General features: G+C 49.4%; 1 protein-coding gene across 5 annotated transcripts in view; it reads left to right on the forward strand.

Annotated features, from left to right (window-relative positions):
- DDX31 (DEAD-box helicase 31) overlaps positions 1–20,894 on the forward strand; it is a 71,953-nt gene that overhangs the window by 18,304 nt on the left and 32,755 nt on the right. For all 5 annotated transcript variants that reach the window (XM_081590790.1, XM_081590791.1, XM_081590793.1 and 2 more), the window contains 7 exons: positions 521–640; positions 768–874; positions 2,268–2,503; positions 3,245–3,421; positions 6,060–6,119; positions 15,910–15,960; positions 17,454–17,593. In XM_081590790.1, coding sequence (XP_081446916.1) covers positions 521–640; positions 768–874; positions 2,268–2,503; positions 3,245–3,421; positions 6,060–6,119; positions 15,910–15,960; positions 17,454–17,593 — 891 coding nt within the window. The remainder of the gene's footprint in view (positions 1–520; positions 641–767; positions 875–2,267; positions 2,504–3,244; positions 3,422–6,059; positions 6,120–15,909; positions 15,961–17,453; positions 17,594–20,894) is intronic.

The following is a 20,894-nucleotide window of genomic DNA, read 5'->3' on the forward strand; positions in this document are numbered from 1 at the left end:
TTATTACTGTGGCCTAATGGGATAAAGGATGTCTGGGGAGTAAGAAGTTAAATTTGTTCTGCCTAGTCTATGGTGAAGGTGAGGCACTTTGCATGGAAGTTACAACAAGGATTCAACGTAAGAAACCTTCCAGCCATTAGAGCACATGGGCATGGGATGACTCATTCACGTAAGGGATTCCCTGGCACAAGCAAGGTGACAATCTGGAATGTTCTAGAAAGCGTCTGTGGATCAGATAAAGGGCATTGGGTTATATAGTAAAGTTTCGTTTAGACTTAAGGTTTTATGATTTTAATAGAATTTCAGCACGTACAGTTATTTTCTGCGAGATAGAGAAACGTCAGAGAAAAATTGTAACTTAAATATATCTTTGTATCTACTTGTTGTTATGTTTGTCATGACTCAAACTGTGGCACCTTGGCTCTGGCCATGAATCTGTCTCCTTAACCCTTTCGCTTTGTTTTTTGTTGATGCGGCTCCGTCAGATTTACTTTCTGTTGTGGTATATAATTTTAAACAGGCTCCGAAAAGGAATAAATATCCTTATCTCCACTCCTGGGCGCCTCGTGGATCATATAAAGTCCACCAAGAACATTCATTTCCGTCAGATCCGATGGCTGATTCTGGATGAAGCAGACAGGTGAGCCCTTCCGGGGAGCATGAAAGGTGAAGGGAAAGGGCTGTTTCTGGGTCTTCACTGAAACTTCTGGAGCCCTGTAGCATTCCATGTATTCCTAGAGATTAAAACTCCTCCCTTGAAACCACAGAATCTTGGATTTGGGTTTTGAAAAGGACCTCACGGTGATCCTCAACGCTGTGAATGCTGAGTGCCAGGAACGACAGAACGTCTTGCTGTCGGCGACGCTCACAGAAGGTGAGTTGAAAAGAAACACTCTCTGTTCTCAGTGAAGAGGAGGGGCTAGACGTGAGATGCCCCTCTGTTGTCTGCCTGCCTCGGTTCTCGGCCTCAAGGTGGGTGCCGGGGAGGCAAGGAGGAAGGCGTCCTGAGAGGACTGCTCTCCAAAGCGCATGTCCTGCGTGCCCAGCCTCCCTCTCCCCGCCATCCTGACTCTCTGGTCTCCGGTGCCTGGGGAGGAAAAAGGTCAGGTTCCAGGTCCAGCACCCTTGCGGGAGGGAGAGGCTGCTGGCGCTCACGTCGGTGTGGAGGTAGGCGGAGGCTGGTGGTCTCGAGCGGTTGTGATGGCAGGTGCTGCCCAGCCAGGGCAGGGCTCCTGTCCTGAAGGAGGTGACCTCTCTGCCAGCACATTTCTAAGTATCATCATCCTGCCTTTCTCCTGAAGACACTGTGTTGTTGTTTAGTTGCTCAGTCGTATCTGACTCTTGCGACCTTATGAACTGTAGCCCATCAGGCTCCTCTGTCCTTGGGATTTTCCGGGCAAGAATACTGGAGTGGGTTGCCATTTCCTTCTCCAGGAGATCTTCCTGACCCAGGGATTAAACCCACATCTCCTGCATTGGCAGGCGGTTTCTTTACCACTGAGCCACCAGGGAAGCCCAGCTGGGACTTTTTAAGTCTTCTTTTTTTTATTAAACCTAAAAAATACATTCTGTGAGCTCAATTCTGTCTTTCCATCCTTGTGAGATGGGGCTTCTTAGCTCTCTGTCGTCGATGGGAGCACCGAGGCTCCACCAGGATCCCCTGCGCGCAGATCACTGCAGGCACTTCAGCTCTCGTGTTCCTTTTTCACTTGGTTTACCAGCCACTGCACGTGCACCAGATGCCATCCCCCTGCCCCACCAGCAGTTCTCAGAGTGTGTTGTAACCAACAGTGACCATAAGAGATAATCCATGAAAAAAGGATTCTGTGCTCAAAAAGTGGGGGAAATGCCACACATTACCGCCTCCTCTAGGAGGTTCACGGGCACAGTCACACAAATAAAGGTCCTGACAAGGCCTGTAGGCCCAGGAAGCCCTGAGAAAGAATGCCAAGAAACCTTTCTATCAGGATTTCCATAATTTGCTTGACCACCGAAGCCTTTCTGGGGAGTGATGAGCAGACATCTGTTGCAGTGGTCTTCCGCAGGTCAGAGTTTAGAAACATTGGTGGTGTATATGGGTTTTTAGGCCCTGGGAAGAAATCGGCGGGTCCCCAGGAGACTGACAGTGGGGCAGATCAGTGTTAGCATTTGGGGGTCCCTATCAGGGACTTCTCAGTAAGCCTGGGTGTGTGGTGTTGGGGGTGTGCGGATGTGACTGGTTGTACAGCGCAGGCCTGTCAGCTGTTCTTTCTCACCTTCTCTCCAAGGAGTAGCGCGGCTGGCTGACATCAGTTTACACGACCCTGTCAGCATCTCTGTCCTGGATGAAAGCCATGACCTGTCGAGCCCGGAGAGCGAAGCCTTTCTCGAAGCTTCTCCTCCACAGGCGACCGATGAGCTGGACGGCTTTGCCATCCCAGCCGGTCTTGAGCAGTATGTGGTGGTGGTCCCCAGCAAGCTGAGACTCGTCTGCCTGGCGGCCTTCATCCTGCAGAAGTGCAAGGTAGGTCTGAGGGCTGGGCCTGACCTGATCCTGAAAGGACCACAGTGTTGTTTATGTCAGGCATGGAGGACAGTGAGCTAAGATGTACATGGAAGTTTCCCAGCTTCACTGTGGTAGTGAGTGCAGGCCTTAGCAGAGAGCTTCTCAGTCAGTGGTTCTAGAATTGCAGTAAGGACTCAGGGGTCAGCATGTTCAACTTGAGATCCTCCTCATAGACCAGTCCTAGACTGACACCAGGGATGTCACGTGGTTAAAGCATGTTGGATGTGAACCAGATATGGGCCTGTGTGCATGTGTTTAGAGACTCATCCTGTTTGTGTATTTACTGGATTCACATGATCACTTTCTCTGGTACATGGGAAAATAGTAGGTGGAAGGGCTTGAGGGTGCAGCTTCTAGACTGACTGCGATCTCAGGGTCCCCACTGGGAGGGCTGTGCGTGGCAAGCCCTGAGTGAGTGAGGGAGGCCGAGCTCATGTGCAGCTTTGCTCTGAAGCGTATTTGTTTTTCTCAGATGCGGGAGGCCCATTTGAGGTGGCAGCTATGTCATTTTCCTGTCCTGCATTCTTTGTATTAATAGCATGGCAGACCAGTGTTGTTTTTAAAAATAATTCAAAGCCATCTGTCAGCTCTGTTTCCAGTTCGGGGCCAGCCTGCCCGTGTGTTTTACAGAGAGATTCATTTTAGTGTCACCTGATCTTGAAAATGCAGGTGGTTTTGTCCCCCTTTGTGTCCGTGCAGTTTGAGAGAGACCAGAAGGTGATCGTCTTCTTCTCAAGTTGCGAGCTGGTGGAGTTCCACTACATCCTCTTCCTCCAGACCCTGCTGAGCAGCTCGGGGGCCCTGGCCCCAGAGCAGTTGCCACCCACCTCCACGCCGTTAAAATTCCTGCGGCTGCACAGCGCCCTGGAGCAAGAGGTGAGCCCTGGCCTCCCCAGGCTGGGACCCTGCTAGGCCAGGGAAGAACGTGGCTAAAGTGGGCGACCCACTGGAGGCCACAGCAGGTGGAAACAGCCGTGTCCCCTGGGGGGTGACGAGGAGCCCCTCGTCCCGTTCACTTTTGCTCCGGGAGCTGGTCTCTTCCACCTGAGACAGCGTGCGGGCGGCTTGGCCGGACTCTGCCCCAGCCAGCTGTTAAGGCAACAGAGCACCACTAAGTAGCTGGCACCAGGGAAGGCTTTTGCCTTTTTAGTACCCAGTGTGTAATTAGGGCTTGATGTCTTCAAATTAAGAGCATTAATGGAGCTAAATTGTGGCTCCCATATGGTACTGCTGAGCGTGACTGCTGTCATTGTCAACAAGATGCAGAGCTTGCACTCGGAGCACTCGGGCTGGGCGAGGACGCGGGGCACCGGGGCTGCGGGCCTCCGCGTGGCGAACAGTTCCAATCGGGAGGGAGAGGGAAACATTCTCCTCGTCCTGGGCACTCGGGCACTTCGCTGCGCTCACTCTCATTCCGCTGCTGGTAGCCAGGCCATCCTTTCAGGGAGTCGAGCAGGATGTAGGAGGAGGTGAGCTCGCTGGAACTGTGGCAGGAAGGGCAGGCAGGGCTTGGAAGAGGGATCCCTGCCAGCTTGTCCTAGAGGAGAGGTTATCAGGCAGCTGAGGAAACGAGAGAGCTCGAAAGAGAGCCCGGAAGCGGAGGATGGTTTGATGAGAACCACCTTAAAAAAGTCAGCATTTTTAGAGCCAGATAAGGCCATTTTTTTTTTGCTATTGTTTTTTTTGTTTTAATAAGTAAGGGAATGGAGGCTCAGAAAAATGAAGTTACTCAAGGTCACTCAAGGACACAGCTTCTTAACACAAGACTAAGCCAAATGTCCTGAACATTCCAACCTTAATGAGTTTTGTAAACTCTTGAGTTTTACCTCCAGGTTCCCCAGTTCAGTTCAGTTTGTTGGTTTCATAATGTAATGCCATTTATGGTTTTTTTTTTTAACTCAGTTTAGTAGTCCTCTAGGTCTGTTTTCTCCAGAGCTGTCCTGCAGGGGAGAGGTGAGGATAAAGAAGAAGCTGAATGTGGGCTCAGGAGGATCTAGCCACTTGCAGAGATCAGCAGAAGACCCTGCACTTAGGGTGTTTCAGACAGTGCATCCCACAGGGTAGCAGGGTGCTTACAGCTGCGTGCACTGGGGCAGGCTGCCTGTGTTCTGGGCCTGACTGCCGTTCACTGGCTGTGTGACCTCAGGGAAGCATTTAACCTCTCTGTGCTCGGTGTCCAGGCCTCTAAAGTGGAGAGAACAGTAGTACAGACTTCAGAAGTTGTGGCGGTTCACTGCGTTAGCGCAGATTGAGTGCTCAGTACATGTCAGGGGCCATCCTTGTTATTTCTCTTTCAGAAAAAATAATTTTTTCATTGTTTAATAATTGCTAGTATTTTACTTGTGTTGTCCTGTTTGTTAGGTGTTTAACCATCGCACCCTCCCTGTGAGATGGGTAGGAGGTAGAAGGGAGGGTCTCTGCATTTCGTTTTCTAAACACGAATGAAGTGTCTTGTCCCGAGGACTAAGCTAAAACCGGGCCCATCACATCTTCCTGGCTAGTTACCCTGCCCACTGCTCCACGTGATCTCAGTGTGGTCTCCCTGAGTGGCCGACTCAGTGCATTATGAGCATCAGAGAGGGGCTGCTGTTGAAAGAGTTGTCTCCTGATGGCCACGCTGAATCCTCAGGGGTCTGGTCTTTGTATTCCTTACTCCACATCTGCATACAGTATGTCCTGCCTGTAAGGTGTTTCATGGGCTCTTAGGAACTTTTTTGGTTTTGACTCCACGGAGAAGCCGTGAACTCCCAGGGTTCAGAAACCAGTTCAGCCCTTTACTAACAGTGGATGCCCATTAAGAGGCAAGTTCCCTAACCTCTTATGCCTCAGTTCCTCCCCTTGGCACGGGGGCTGGTGACAGTACCTGCTCGCCGGGTTTCTGTGTGGATCGGGTGCGTTCAGACACATAAAGTGCAAGCCAGCTCTGGTACCTGGTAGCCCTCAGTAGGAGCCCTCAGAGGGAGCCTCATGATGTTGCCAGCTGTGTGGTTTGTTTTGAGAGGTGGGATGATTTCATTTTCTTCCTTTGACTTGAAATATTTTTCTCCAGTTAAGACATATGGTTCTTAACAATTTTACAGTCTTTTTGAAAATAAATTTTTTTAAAAAACAGCTCTATAGGAAAGGTTGGTTGCTCTTCATCCTCCAGACCACCTGTAGAAAGGGTGCTATAATAAATTCTGAATTGGGACCCCCCCTGAGGGCAGGCACTTGCCTTTGGCACCCCTACCCTCAGTGCTGGCTGTCTCTGGAGGGTGTGCCCCCCCCGCATTATCTTAATGAAATGTGCTGCCCTCCATTATTTGCCGCTGTCTGGAAGAGGCCTGGTGCTGTAGGAACAGGGTCGTGTTGGATGATATGAAGAATCCACTTCTTCCTCTTACTTGGCAAAACCTTTCTGTGCCTAAAAGTGGCTACAGTAGTAGGAAGTTGGGAGACTCATAAGAATCTAAGCCCACCACCTAGCTGGCATTGAGCTGAGTTATAAAGACCCTATTTTTTCTTGTTTTTGCAGGAGAGAACAGCAGTGTTTCAAGATTTCACACATTCCAAAACAGGCATTCTTTTTTGCACGGTATGTATCACTCTGCTCCGTGGGAAGGTTGAAAATTGGTGGTGGTGGTTGCAATTGCTTTGTCTCTGGACTGTTTGCCTTGCAGTCAGCGGCCCCACAGGGAGCAGGGATCCCAGGGGCCACCTGGCGTGCCGGTCTCCTTGCAGTCCTGGTTTGTCACCCAGCTGCCACGGGTAGCGGGCTGCCACTGCCCACAAGACTTGGCGATTTGCTCACTAATGGTGGCAGCTGTTGGTCTGAAAATGTGTGAATCTTGGTGATTTCTATCCACCAAGAACTTGTAAATTACAGCTATCGGGAGTAATTAGAGCTGAGAAAGCCTTTTCACAACAAAATCACTCTGCTCGCCTCTGCTCGCCTTTTCTTAAAGGAAAATAGACGCGCTTGGACAGATTTTGTGCGCTCTTGTTTAAACCTACCATTTGCCCTACGGTTTTCAGAGCCATTTCACTCGGCCTCAGTCTTCACGACTGTAGTTAGCCGGCCTCTCCAGCACCGCTCTGACCTTTTTCCTGCACATCTCTTGTGCTCTTTCAAGCTTGGAAACACTCTTTCAACGTCCCCGCTTCTCCAGGGACTCACTTCACCAAAGGTGCTGCTCACTCCCAAGATTAAAATGCCTTCCGCATGTGTGCCATCTCGGAAGGTGTAACTTAATCCCCAGCGGTTGTTTGAGAAATCCCTATCTATACAGTGATGAAATCTCACCGTAGATTTTAGTAACCCCGTGAACAAGTGCAAGGTAGGAACAAAGACAGTTGGCTGTTTGAAGGCCTCTCTAGGCCTCACTTAATACAATTACTTTTTAAGGAACCCTTGTTCTCTATTTAGTTTTGAAGGTAATAGAGATGGTTTTCTTTCTAAATTGAGAGTTTATGGGTGAGTACAACTTTGTTACTTGTGTGTATGTACATATGATCATCTACAAGACAGGCCTGCCTGGTCACCTGCTGATGAGTCTCAAGTGTGTGTGTGTGTGTGCGTGTGTACGTGCGTATGTGTGTGTGCCCAGCAGTGGTTCCGCTGGCCCTGGTGATTAGATCTGAGAGCAGCAACTGCTGGAACACTTGCCTCCAAAGGAGGTCTGAGTCTGGCCAAGTAGCCCTTCTCTTTATGACCCCCATCAAGTCAGATGCTTGTGTTTCTCCTAAACCATCTTTACATGCTCAGTGTAAAGAGAAGATGGGTCCAGATAATCTACTTGACACAGGAATTTGTCAAGAATCCTACATTCATTGAGACTTCTGGAGCCTGACCCCTTCTTTCCCCTCTGTCCCCACTTTCCTCTTACTCCGCATCCTTCAGCTAAACAGGCCCCTCTCGGCATCTTCTGGCCTCAGGGCTCTAGTACATAAATTCCCTCCTCCTGGGACACCCCACCCTGACTTAGACTCACCCCTTCTTAGGTCTCAGCTTCATTGTCATTTTTTCTGGAAACAGAAGCCCCCGTGCTTCCCCATGAGACACTGCCAGGGTGCCCTGCGTTTCTCAGTGATGCTCCTCCCAGCGGGTCTCGGTGTCTTCCCCCCGAACCACAAGCTTGTGAAGACAGGGACTGTGTTCTGTTTGCAGTTCCGTCCCAGCCTCTGGCACAGAGCACCGGTATTTGTGGGTTAAATGGGTGGATACTTGGGGATCAGTGTTGAGAACCACTGATATATGTCTTTTTCTAAAGACTGAGGCTGACATTAATATACTTGTTCATTAGGGAATACTACTCAGCCATAACAGAATGAAATCATCCATTTGCAGCAACATGGGTAGACCTAGAGATGATCATTCTAAGTGAAATAGGCAAACTGAGAAAGACAAATATCATATGATATCACTTATATGTGGAATCTAAAATACGATACAAATGAACTCATTTACAAAACAGAAACAGACTCACAGAAATAGAAAACAAACTTATGGTTATCAAAAGGGAATGGGGGAGGGATAAAATAGGAGTTTGGGATTAGCAGATACAAACTATTTATGTAAAGTAGATAAACAACAAATTCTTACTATATAGCATAGGGAACTATATTCAGTTTCCTGTAATAAACTATAATGGAAAATAATATGAAAAAGAATATATATGTGTATATACAGATACACACACACACACACATATATATAAACTGAATTACTTTGCTCTACACCAGAAACTAATACAATATTGTAAGTCATACCTCAATAAAAAAATAATAAAATAGAAATTCAGTTTTACCCATGGGATTCTTGTAAACATTCCTATAAAGGATTGTTTGTGACATTTTTTTTTTAAAGTGCTCATTGGGAATAAGTTTACTTTTTCATATCCATGGTGTTATCTGAAGAGTGAACGTTGGAGATCACCTATGTTAAAACAGAAGGCAGCAAGAACCCATGTGTTGGAGTTTGGGTTAGGACCAGAACAAAGTGCTTTCTTTGACCCTTAAGATGCTGAAAATGTCCCTGGTGGGAAATTGTCAAGTCTTCCAAGATAAGCAAATGCGACTGTGTTTTTCACAGATGTGGATGAGCTCCAAGTCTCAAAGAAAACTCCAGGTATTTGAAGTTCAGTTTTTGGTTTTTGTCTTTTTCCAGTAGCTCTATGGAAGCAAAGATCATTTTCTGAAATGTGACTCTCAGTGGGGTCAAAAGCACTTGATGGCTTTCCTTGTTCAGCCTGGCTGCTGCCTGCAAGCAGGTGATGTCAGCTAGATGATGAGCACTGTTGACTTGGCAACACGCAGCACCCCACACCTCTGCCCCCTGCCAGGCCCCGGTGCCATGTGAAACGCACCCTCTTGCCATCGTCTGATTTCTCTAAGCCCCTGGGTGTTCATTTGCTGGTCCAGGTCGCATCCAGTATGCTGAGCCTCTACCAGTCTCTTTATTCTGCTTGAAGAAATGACTAGGAAAGAGCCGGGTGGGGGCTCGTTTCCCTCCATTTGTAAACCAGGATACCAGCCCAGGTCCCCAGTGATATGAAGTTCTTCATTCCTGCTCGGTCTTCCTCCTCCTTCTGCCGCATGCGGTCGCTGTGGCTGGAAACTTGGGGTGACTGAGACTTGCTGGCTGTGATAGGTGGTGCCTGGGCTGGGGAAGCATCGTCACTGCGTCTTTGGCAGCAGTCTGTTGCTCGCCAGGCTCTGACCGCTCTCTGGGAGCCTCCTGGGTGCTAATGAGCAGTGGGGCCACAGAGGACGAGGCAGATGGAGACGTGCATCTTCGCATAAAGAGGACCTATGTTGTTAGCTGTTGCAGGGAGACTTTCCACCTTGGTACCTCGTCTTTTGCCATTTTGATTTTTCCCAAGATTCTTTTAACAAGGCCAAAAGACTGAATGTCTTGTGTGGGAAGTTGGGAATTGTGGTGTAACCACACAAAAGCTCACAATTCTATTTCCTTTTCTTCTAGAAAGTACCTTCCTGCTCCCCATTCTCCTCCATTGTATTTTTTCTGTGGCGAAGGAAGTTAAGAGTGTGTGTGTCTGTGTGTTTAATTATAAACATCTTCAAAGCAAAGGCTGTCTTAATTTCATGAAGTCTTTTGGGACCTGATACATGACTATATAACATGAGTTCTCGGTACACGTGTGACTGCAGTGGCATGGAGTCTGGGCAGAGGTGAAAGGATACTTGAGCAGGAGAGACCAGTCTGGGAAAGAACAGTTCTTACATACTTGGAATGTAATTTTCTTTAATTTTCTAGCTTTGTCTAGAAAACTGGATCTAAGGAAGCCAAGGTAAGGAGGGAGCAAAGTACTAGCAGGAAGGAGTCATTTGAAAGTTCAGAGCCCACTTTCTTCAGTGGAATTGAGAAATCAGAAGAAGCAGATAGAGGAGATGGGCTTATGTTCATGCTGATTCCTTTGGCTCATAGTGAAGCACTCACCTGTAGCCAGAGGTTTTGAGCATCACTGTTAAATCGAGGGGTTGAGAAAGAGAAACCCCAGTAAGTGACTGCAGTGTGGTGTTTCCAGACTCCTTCCGGTTTTAGGGCTGATGGCTGGCCCTCCCTGGTTGTCCCTGGTGGTACCCAGTGATGTGGCCTTCCCCCACCCCTGCACAAGGACAGGCACTGTCAGGTCCACCCATGTCCGCTGGCTGAGCCTCTGTTGGAATGTATGTGGCTTCCACACATGCCCTGTTTTTCAGAAGAGACCTAGAGCACCCGTGCTGCTCTCCTTCACCTGCTCTCTTTTTTCTTGAATCACACCGTTAGGTCTCTGCACTTCTTAATTTCCTTTCCTCCTGGGGAATTTCCGCCGTGCCAGGTGGCCAGGAGACAAAGGATGCTTGTACGCGTCCCAAGAATGTCCCTTCGATGCCCCCAAGAAATGGAGACTTTCTGGGTTTTCTCTGGCCTATGCCTTTTAGGTGAAGTTTATCTTTTCCGCTCGTATTTCATCCCTGTTCATGGCGAGATCATTTGGAGACGGTCGGCTGTTGACTCAGTTACGCTAACTCATGTTGCCAGATTTCTGGCGGCTCCAGCCAAGCTCTCGCGCCTCTGACAGCTTCTGCGCGCTCTCCTTCCCCCTCTGATTACGCAGCCCAATCTGTCACCCGGACAACGGGGGCCCGGACCCTGCTGATGGCTTTCCACACACGGCAGTAATGACTTCTGGCAGGCCGGGAAGGCGGCAGAGGCGAATTTGCTGCGTCCCTTGCTCAGAGAGCCACAGGCTGCCTCTCCCTGTTAGTAAAAGCACTTTGTGAGGTTCTTGGGTAAATAAATGAGTCATTTTAATCCAACTGACAGGCTGGCACCTGAGCAAGCTGCCTTCCATCTGTACCCCTCGGTCTCGTGGAGGCAGCCAATTGTCAGCCCACGGCCTTCAAGGCCTCGCCCGTGAGTGTCTTTCAGAACTGACTTTAGCAATTCTTTCGTCTGAATTAGGTTAAAGGAATACAGGCGGTTTGGATCTTAAGTTCTGAGGGCGGGCACAGAACCGGAGTCTCGGCTGGGTCTTATGTAGGTCAGAGTCCTCTGGTCTGGTCCTGCTGGTTGACAGCGTCCAGGAGGATGGAGCGGTCTCTCCCTCCTCCGCAGTCCTCTGCCTGCATGGGTGATGGGCTGTGAGCGGGGAAGAGAACCCAGAAGCTTTGACAGCCCCACTTCATTGCCTGCATGCCCGTTGCTGCTTCATCACCAGCCAGAACACTCAGATCAATGATTCTCAAGACACTTTTCACGTCCACTGTCTCATTGGATCGTCACAGCAACCTGGGGAGATAAATCAATTGCAGCCATTTTATAGGTGGATAAATTGAGGCTCGGAGAGCGGAGTTGACTTGCCCAGATTGGATGGCTGCTGCAGTGGTCCTGGAGTCCAATTCTCCCTGTTCCTCCCTCCCACCCTCAGTGTAGCCCTGGCTGAGACTGCCGAGAACTGCTAAAGGAAACAGCAGGGTTGAGTCCAGGCAGTGGCTGGCTGTGAGGTGACCCCTCCCCAACACCAGGAGTCGTGGGAAACGGGAGACTCAGCCTGTGTCCTGGGCTGCCCTCCTCTCACAGGATCAGCCTTGTCATGGCGAAGGGGCTTACATAACTCAGTGAAGCTATGAACCATGCTGTGCAGGGCGCCCCAAGACTGACAGGTCGTAGTGGAGAGTTCTTGCAAAATGTGGTCGATTGGAGGAGGGAATGGGAAACCACCCCAGTATTCTTGCTGCGAGAACCCCATGAACAGTACAGTAAGGAAGGCTAGATGGCTGTAATAAAAGTAGAACATAATGATCTAGGCTTTAGTCCAGGGTTAGGGAAGGAAAACTATTAAGGCTGGTGCAAAAGTAATTGCGGTTTTGCATTGTTGACCTTTGTTGTTTGATATTAAAATGCATTCTTAAGTAAATGTAGTAATGTTATACGTCATTTTAATGTGCATTTCTCACTTTATGGGTTTTTTTGCTAATGACACTACTTGCTGTGTATTTCATATTTATTTTAGACTAGGGCAGTGTTGTTAGACAAAAAGCAAATTCAAGCGATTTTCTTAATTCAAGTTCAAAATGGGTCGTAAAGCAGCAGAGACAAGTTGCAGTGTCAACAACACATTTGGCCCAGGAACTGCTAACTAATGTACAGTGCAGTGGTGGTTCAAGATTCTGCAAAGGAGACGAGAGCCTTGAAGATGAGGAGCGCAGTGGCCGGCCATCACAAGTTGAAAACGACCAATTGAGAGGATCTTCGAAGCTGATCCTCTTACAGCTACACAAGAAATTGTGGGAGAACTCACCATCGACCATTCCACGGTCATTAGGCATTTGAAGCAAATTAGAAAGGTGAAAATGCTTGATAAGTGGGCCCCTCATGAGCTAACCCTAAATCAAAAAAAATTCATCATTCCGAAGTGTCATCTTCTCTTACTGTATGCCACAGCGGTGAACCGTTTCTCGACTGGATTCTGATGTGTAACGAAAAGTGGATTTTACATGACAACCGGTGACAGCCAGCTCAGTGGCAGAGAAAAAGCTCTGAAGCACATCCCAGAGCCAAACTCGCACCGAGAAAGGCCTGGTCACTGTTTGATGGTCTGTTACTGGTCTGATCTACAGCTTTGTGAATCCCGGTGAGACCGTCCCATCTGAGAGGTTTGCTCAGCAAATGGGTGAGATGCCAGAAAGGTGCCACACCTGCAGTCAGCACTGGTCACCAGAAAGGGCCCAGTTCTTCTCTGCGGTAATGTCCGCCCGCACATCGCACAGCCAGCACTTCAAAAGATGAACAAATTGGGCTTCCAAGTTTTGCCTCATCTGTCATGTTCACCTGACCTCCTGCCAACCGACTATCACTTCTTCAAGCATTTCGACAACTTTTTGCAGGGAAAACACTTCCACAACCAACAGAAGGCAGAAGATGCTTTCCAAGAGTTTGTTGAATCCCGAAGCACGAATTTTTACACTACGGGAATAAACAAACTTATTTCTCATTGGCAAAAATGTGTTGATTGCAGTGGTTCCTATTTTGATTAATAGAGATGTGTTTGAGCCTAGTTACAATCACTTAAAATTCATGGTCCAGAACCACAATTACTTTTTCACTGACCTATTATAAAAATCATCTTAGGTACAGTTGGTAAAACTTGAAGATGGACTGATTATTAGAAAATAAAGTTATTTTAAGTTTCTTAGCTGTGCCCATGGTGTTGTGATTGGTAGAAGAATGTCCTTTTACTTAGGCAATCTGTGCTGCAGTTTTAGGGGTGAGATGTCATCATATTTGCAACTTCCTTTCGGGAGGTTCTGAAAAATGTGACTGTACAGAGAGGAAAAAAACATGGGACAGTTTAGCAGTTGGTCAATCAGGAGGAAGGGTTGACAAGTGCTCATGGTACTGTTCTTCCAGTTTTTTTGTAGATTTAAATTTTTCTATAATAAAAATGGGGGGGTTAATAATATATGCATTCACTGTCAAAAGAAAAACGAAGCAAACAACACAGGAAACTGCAAAAAGTGAAAGTCGCTCAGTCATGTCCAACTCTCTGCAACCCCATGCACTATACAGTCCATGGAATTCTCCAGGCCAGAATACTAGAGTGGGTAGCCGTTCCCTTCTCCAGGGGATCTTCTCAACCTAGGGATCAAACCTAGGTCTGCTGCATTGCAGTTGGATTCTTTACCAGCTGAGCCAGTAGGGAAGCCCAAATATACTGGAGTGGGTAGCCTATAATGCCCCCAAGCTGCTCTACCTGGGGATAACCACAGCTGACAGTTTGGTGAACCTCCTCCCACGTATTGGTTCTTGGAGTATCAGTCGGTCTATCCATTTATCCATCTGCCTAATCTCTTCTATTTATTTATTTGGCTGCATCAGCTCCGTCTTAGTTGCAGCACATAGAACTTTTGCAGTACACGGACTCTCTAGTTGTGGCCTGCAGGCTAGTTGCTCCGCGGGATGTGGGATCTTAGTTCCTGGACCAGGGATTGAACCCGCATCCCCTGCATTGTAAGGCAGATTCTTAACCACTGGGCCACCAGGGAAGTCTTCCCCCTAAAGTCTTCTATTTTTATTACCCTCCTTTTTTTCTTGGATTTTTTAGCTGAAGAAAGACTGTTGTTCTTTAGAACAAATACCCCGCATCCCGGATTTGGCTAGTTGTGTCCTTAAGGTGCTGTTTACCTTGTTCTTCCCTCCCCGCAGTAGGTGTGGACGCTCCTTTAGATTCCAGTCTTAGGATTTTTTTGTGTGTTTTGGCAAGAATATGTCATGGGTGACGCTCTATCCTTCCTGTTGCGTGACAGCAGGTTGTCTTTTTGATTGCATTGAAACATGATCTCAGGGTTAGAATTATAAGGGCCTTAAAGGAGTACAGGACCCATCCTGGCCCCCTCCCCCTCTTCTCTTCTTTTCCCTTTAGCTCACTAGTTTTATAAGCTTTGGGATTTTTCCCTCCAGTATTTCCTTTTGAAATATGAGCCCAGTATATTTGTATTTTCTCCACTCCTTATGCAAAAGCATACTATTTGTGCTCAAAATATAGCCTCAACATTCTCCATATCAGTGCAGAGGCACCTCCATCTTTTTGTAGCTGTGTTCTGTAGCTCTGTTCTGTGTGGTGGTTATTGCCATGTTTTATTCAGCCTGTCTCCTACTGGACACTGGGGTGTTCACCAGACCTGCAGTCATAAATAGTGCTGAAACGAATAGCCTTGTGCATCAGTCATTTACATTTTCACCAGTGTACCTTTGGGATGGATTTCTAGAGGGGAGATCACTCTGGGTCAGAGGGCAAGTGCATGTGTAATTTTTCTGGATATCCCCAGATTCCTTGCCTTAGGGGTCTGTATTATTTTGCATTCCCATCGCATACAAGGGACACAGTGTCTTCTTTGATGGTGGAACCATGCAATGTAATTTGGTCTTGGAAAAGAGCAGACCTGGATGGGAGGGCTACCCTCTGCTTGTTAGCTGTGTGTCCCTAGACAGGTTACTTAAGCTCTCTGAATCTTGGTTTCCCCTCTGTTTTGAGGCGTTATTTTGACGAAGAGTCAAGATAATGCAAGTACAGTGTTCTCATGTACAGTGAGTACTCAGAGTCTACTGCCTGGGGCTCCTCTTGGTGTTGCTTGCCCTTGGAGGTGGGTGCTGGCTGTGTGTTTACTGCCAAAGACGGAAAGATTCCCAATTTCCAATCTCCCTGCCAGAGTGGCCAGACATACAGAGAGCAGTCTTTGCTCTTGAGATGGCGGCCAGCTCAAAGGAAAAAAGCAGTCTCCATTGCTTTTATCCTTTGTGTCTGTCTGGTTAAATCTCTGGCCGGTGTTCTAATTGTAACCACCTATCAGAAGAGCGAGTGTCGTTCGGTCCTTCCCTCTCTCCAAGGCCCGTGAGCAGCGTCCTTGGTCAGTGACTCTGGGGCTCAAGAGGACGTACCTCAGGGTGACCTTCTAGAATCACGCCTCAAAGCACGTTATCGTTCAGCATTGCTGATAAGACCGGGTATGGGCAATAACCCACGACTGTGTTCACCATAAAGGGGTTTTTCAGATAAAATGTAAAACATGCCAGCAGTTCTCTGAATTCTTAACACAACAGCCCATGACTCATTCCAGTTATCCAGTCTGCATGCAGGTGATGTTCTTGCAGTGAAGTGGGCTGCAGCTGCCTCACCGCAGGTTCAGGAGAACTCATCCCTAAATCAGAATTTTACCCACAAGTGGACGACAGTGAGTTCCTCAAGTTGTATGCACGCCTGTGTACATTCCCGGGGGTGAGCCCTCAGTGTTTGCCCTAGATCATCAAATGGACCCAGGACCCCAAAAGGTTGAGAAACTCCATCATAAGCCATATTCTTTTGTTCTTTTCTGTTTTGAAGGATGTTGCGGCTCGGGGCTTGGACCTCCCTCAAGTCACATGGATTGTCCAGGTAACATCTCTTGTTGTTATGGTGCGGGCTTGAGGCCGGAATGTATGATCATGAGCAGACGCTTTGGCTCGAAGTAATTATTAAGACCTTCTTGGGTGTTGCCCTGGTCCCCAGGCAGCCACCAGTCCGATCTGCACCATTCTCCTGCCACCTCTCCTTACCCCAGTCCCCCTGACCACCACAGCTCAGCCTCCAGGCTGCACAGCCGCGGGAAGGAGGGGCGGGCGCCCCAGCTCCCAGACGAACGGGAGTTCATCCCAGACGAACCCCCGAGTTTCAGCACTCTGAAAATAACGGGAACCACTGGGCCCCTGGGAGGCCTCGTTGTGTCGGGAAGGCGGTAGCTCAGCTGTCCTGAGAGCTGCCGGTTCACACTGACCTGTGGGGGCAGTTAAGGCCCTGACAACCTCTTATGCATACCTCCAGCCTTCGCCGCTTTGCCACAGGGTACGGGTGTTAGCCCTAGAGCCTGGTGGTTTCGGTTTTGTTTTTTCTTTTCGTTAGTCTGCAGAGTGGTATTTTTAAGCCCTTCTGTGAGAGGGCCAGGGGACACATGCCCTGTTTATTCACATTTTAGTGGAATTGCAGCATTGTCACCTGCTAGAGATCTGCTCTGCTCACTGCATATGATGACTTTGCGACTAGAGGCATTGTGTCTTCTCTCCTGCCGGCCACAGAGCAGATGTGAAATAGGAAGGATGATTTTAATGTGTGGGAGATGAGCCATGTAGAATTGATCATTGAGCGCCTCCCTGTAATTGTGGGTATTGATTAGTTTAATATGCCTGGCCTGCCACCGTAGTCATCTCAGCCCGTGGTCTTTGAGTTGAGTAGCAGCAAAGAACAAAAGGGCAGAATGAGTGCAGGATCAGTTGGCTTTAATGATGACCAGTTACTGCCATGGAGCACGCCCGTTCTACTGAGTTCGAGCATTTGCCTGTCTCCCTGGCCGGGAACGCTGTCCGCGGGAGCAGAGTGTGTCCCTTAGGAAGGGAACCTCTCAATCCGCCTGCAGCCCCACTTCATGGGGCCTGGGGGGCCTACAGCGAGGCGCTGGGACCCGATCCCTCTCTACCCTGTGTGCCGTCTTTGTGCTCGCAGCCCCGCTGCTGTCTCTCGAGGAAGTAGGCCAAGGTCGTGCGGCCATCCTGCCTGCATTCTCACCTTGCCCAGTCACCTCGGTGAAAAGATGCAAATAGGAAAGCGAGGAGACCTGTGGAGAAGTGAAATTAAAAAGGAGATATTGGGACGGGAAGATGTCTCGTTTATCTGAAACTTGGCCACTGTTCCCGTTGGCGCGTCGGAGCCTTGTTATTTCCAATGAAGCCAGGAGTTTCAGGGTTGAGTGACTTCTCCTTGTGATGGTGGTGGGGTAACCATAGCACCAGGATTTAATTCTAGGGATACCTGGAGGCAGGTGAGAGGTATTGCAGTTCCAATTAATGGCAATCCCTTGATCTGTGAATGCCTTCATTTTCGTGCCCCTCTTTTAGTACAACGCTCCGTCTTCACCTGCCGAATACATTCACCGGATTGGGAGAACGGCCCGGATTGGCTGCCATGGGAGCAGCCTGCTTGTCTTGGCTCCTTCGGAGGCAGAATATGTCAACTCGTTGGCTTCTCACAAAATCAAGTGAGTCAGAAACCTGAACGGGGTTTCCGCTGATCTCTCCTAATTAACTTTCTGTCGCTTCTTACAGTGGCTGGGCCTTGTAAGCCAACGAAGAGCCATTAACCCTTGTGATCCCTAAATGAGTCCCAGAATAGCCAGTGGCAAAGACTAAAACCCTTCATGCCATCAGCACGTGACAGCTCTCACCACGTTGCCGCTCCGAGTCAGGGAGTGAGCGTCTGCGCTCTGTCTCTTTCAGGGAGAGGTCTGCGTTCCGTTGCTCTTGCTGTGGAGCGAGTGTGCCCCACCCTCCCAGCCAGCTCCACCGAGGTCTCTTATAGTCATCAAGTTTTGCTTCTTGCAGTTCATTAACGTTTTGGACCTTTAGAGTTGATTTATCTGTGAGAAAAAGGATGCTTTGGGTTCATCACTTCCCCTCCTCCTGGAAAGTACGCCAAGGGAGGAAACCGTTCAGAGCGGGTGAATTATTATGCACCCCACGTTTGTGGGCAAGGGCGCCCAGTCAGATGGCAGTGTCTCACATCCCCCAGCAGGAAGTCCCAGTCCCCATCCCTTCCCCCCAGGTCGGGGACCCCACAGGGCTCGGCAGCTTGGAACCTGGGCCGGGGGCTTCCATCCAACCCCGATCTCCCCAGGCAAGGACAAAGACGGAGGGCAGAGGCTCAAGCTGGCCAGGCAGTCCTGATGAAAGCAGGAAGTGTTGACCTGGGCCGCAGAAATGAGGTAGTTTTGTCACGTTTTCCGTAAAATCTCCAGCACCTGGAGTAACAGGCCCTCAAAATGGGCTTCAAAAGGCATGTGTGAAAAACTCACACTCATCTACGTAGGTTCACATGTCCCCTCTGCTCAAAGCACAGTGATGCCAAGAGCATGTTCAGAGGCACAGGCTGGCGGCCTAGTGCACGCTGGGCACGCGAGTGGCCGGCTGCTGTGACGTCAGGCGGTGACGCCGCGCACAGCATAGCTAACCAGAGGGTTGTGTTTCTGGGTGGCTTCCTCACCCAGCCTGTGTTTTATGTAGCAAGGCTTTTCCCCTTGAAATGCAGAGCTGGGAACGCCATCGCCTCACCAGCTGCACTGACGTGCCCTAGCCACCTGCTAGGAGGGGGAACTAGGGGTGGCTGTCCCCACGGGGAGCACCCCACTTCCTGCCCTGCCCTGCACCTCAGCCGACTGCAGCACTCTCAACACTGTCGAGGTTGCCAGTGTGATGGTTCATGGGGTGCAGCTTCCTCAGAAAACACGCTCCCCGCTCCTCAGGGTTGGGGAGGCCGGGGCCTGCCTCAGTGGGTCCGGAGAGTCATGTCAAGAGGGTCCGAGTGAAGATGGTTTGAGCTTTCTTCTCGGTTCTCTCATCTCATCTCTTACCCTGTCAGGTGAAAGAGTGGTTTTTGTTTATTTCAGGAAGGCGTGTGTCTTCTCTCTTGTGAGAAAAAAGTCTTGTGTCGGTCAGTCAGTCTCACTTCACCAGGAGCTTCATCTCCAGCTGGATTCTGAGTTCCGGGGGTGGAGGCCGGCTCCTACCTCTCTTTGCTGCCTTTTCAGAGTCGAGATGGCCCCTGATCCAGCAGGTCCACTCCAGCAACATGGGGGTGTGAGATGAAAGCCCACTGCAGTGCTGTACCTTTTCCCTCTGTCCCGGGAGCTCATGAACCTGTGGAAGGCGTTCTCGGGGGGGTTGTCCCCAAGGAGGAAGGGCTCCCTGCACTTGGCAGCCTCTCTGCTTCCACGGTGCCCTCCTCCTTCCGTTCTTGACCTGCGAGCTCACGTTCTCCTCTCCTCCCCGACAGCAGCGCTCTGCTTGGCCTCCTGGGCTTGTTCACTGTGACGCGGTCTGCTTGGAGAAGTGGGTGCTGATGGTACTGCAGTCAGAGGGTCACGGTCCCGCAGAGGGTCGTCAGCAGAGGCGCCTCCGCCTCTCTGCTCTCGTTCTCGAGTACAGGCGTTCCCGCTGATGGCTGTGGAAGGTTCTAGTGTAAGCTTACCATTGAAGAGGGGAAGATGCTCATTAGCACCACCATGAATCATTGGTGAGCCAGGTGTATTTTAAGGGTGTAAAAAGGACAGTCCTCCTTTCTGATGATCTTGTCTGGAGAAAGAACCCACCAGCATTCGTGGGAAGTTCACCATAAGGTTCACATTCAGGGGAGAACTCAGTGATGCCAGAGACTCGGAGAGGAAGATCAGGAGAAGGAAGACAGGGAGACACCTCATGGAGAAGATGTGCGTCTCAGGTGGTGTAAGGACCTTCACTTAGGGGGCAGCGAGTCCTGCCAGAGTCCAGACTCGCTGGTGTCGGCCTTGAAAAGGCACCTATGTCAGAGCCTTGCCCTGAACCCCTGGTTACTCTGTGGGTGAGCTCTAGTCACCCCGAGTGTGATCAGGTCTTCTCCTGCAGTACTGCCGAGTGTTATTCCATGTGCTGATTTCTGTTCAAGGCAGGGCTGTCTTCTGGGGAAATGTATGCAGACTGTTTCTTTGACTTCATACAAAAAACTAAATCTAAAAAGTCATTCCAAAGTGTGCTGTGGGAAAAGACAGACTTGAAGATATTTGAAAAGGTACACATCTAAATATTAAAAAAAAAAGGAGGAGGAAGAAGGAGTGTGTGCCTATTTGGTGCCTGAGGACCTGAGAGCCAGGCGGTGGGATGCTGGGGTGGCTGATGAATTACAGGGAAGATTCAGGAAGGCAGGCGGCAGCAAGGGCCATCACAGCAAATTGCCACCTGCCTCCACGTGCCCAGTGCTGCGGAACCGGCCCTGACAATGTACTTCAGCAGAGGGAGCGAGAGACAGGTGCCCGAGCCACGCCGCCTCTGAACTTCGTCTCTGCATCCTTGTGACTTCTTGGTATTTGCCAGCTTCTTCACTATTCCCCACTTCTCCTTTAAATGTTTTTCTAATGAAAGTCACCGTAGGTTTATTAAAATGGGAAAGCTTCCTCGAAATGTGTCTCTCTTAGATCAGGCTTAAGAAAGACAGTTGCTTGGATTTATTCCTCACTCTCTCCATAGCGAGGTGGGGGTGACTCAGCTCTGTTGATAGAACCATAAACAGGCAGAATCGATTTGCTTTGTTCCTCAGAAGTAGCGACGTCTTAGACAAGGAGGAGGCCCTTTTAAACTGTAAGTCTCTCCGGGTCAGCCCTGGCTCCTGCTCACTTAGGGTAAACAGCCCCCCAAGGCAGCCCACGAGCCACACCCCGGCTGGACGACAGCACTCCCGTGCATCTGAGGAAACTGCGCCTCCCTCTGGCATTGTAGTTCTCTGTAGCCCTGGCTGTGAGTGACACTACCTGC

The sequence above is a fragment of the Giraffa tippelskirchi genome, chromosome 4, assembly GCF_054371585.1.
Source record: "Giraffa tippelskirchi isolate mGirTip1 chromosome 4, T2T-mGirTip1v1.2.pri, whole genome shotgun sequence".
Lineage (NCBI taxonomy): Eukaryota > Metazoa > Chordata > Mammalia > Artiodactyla > Giraffidae > Giraffa > Giraffa tippelskirchi.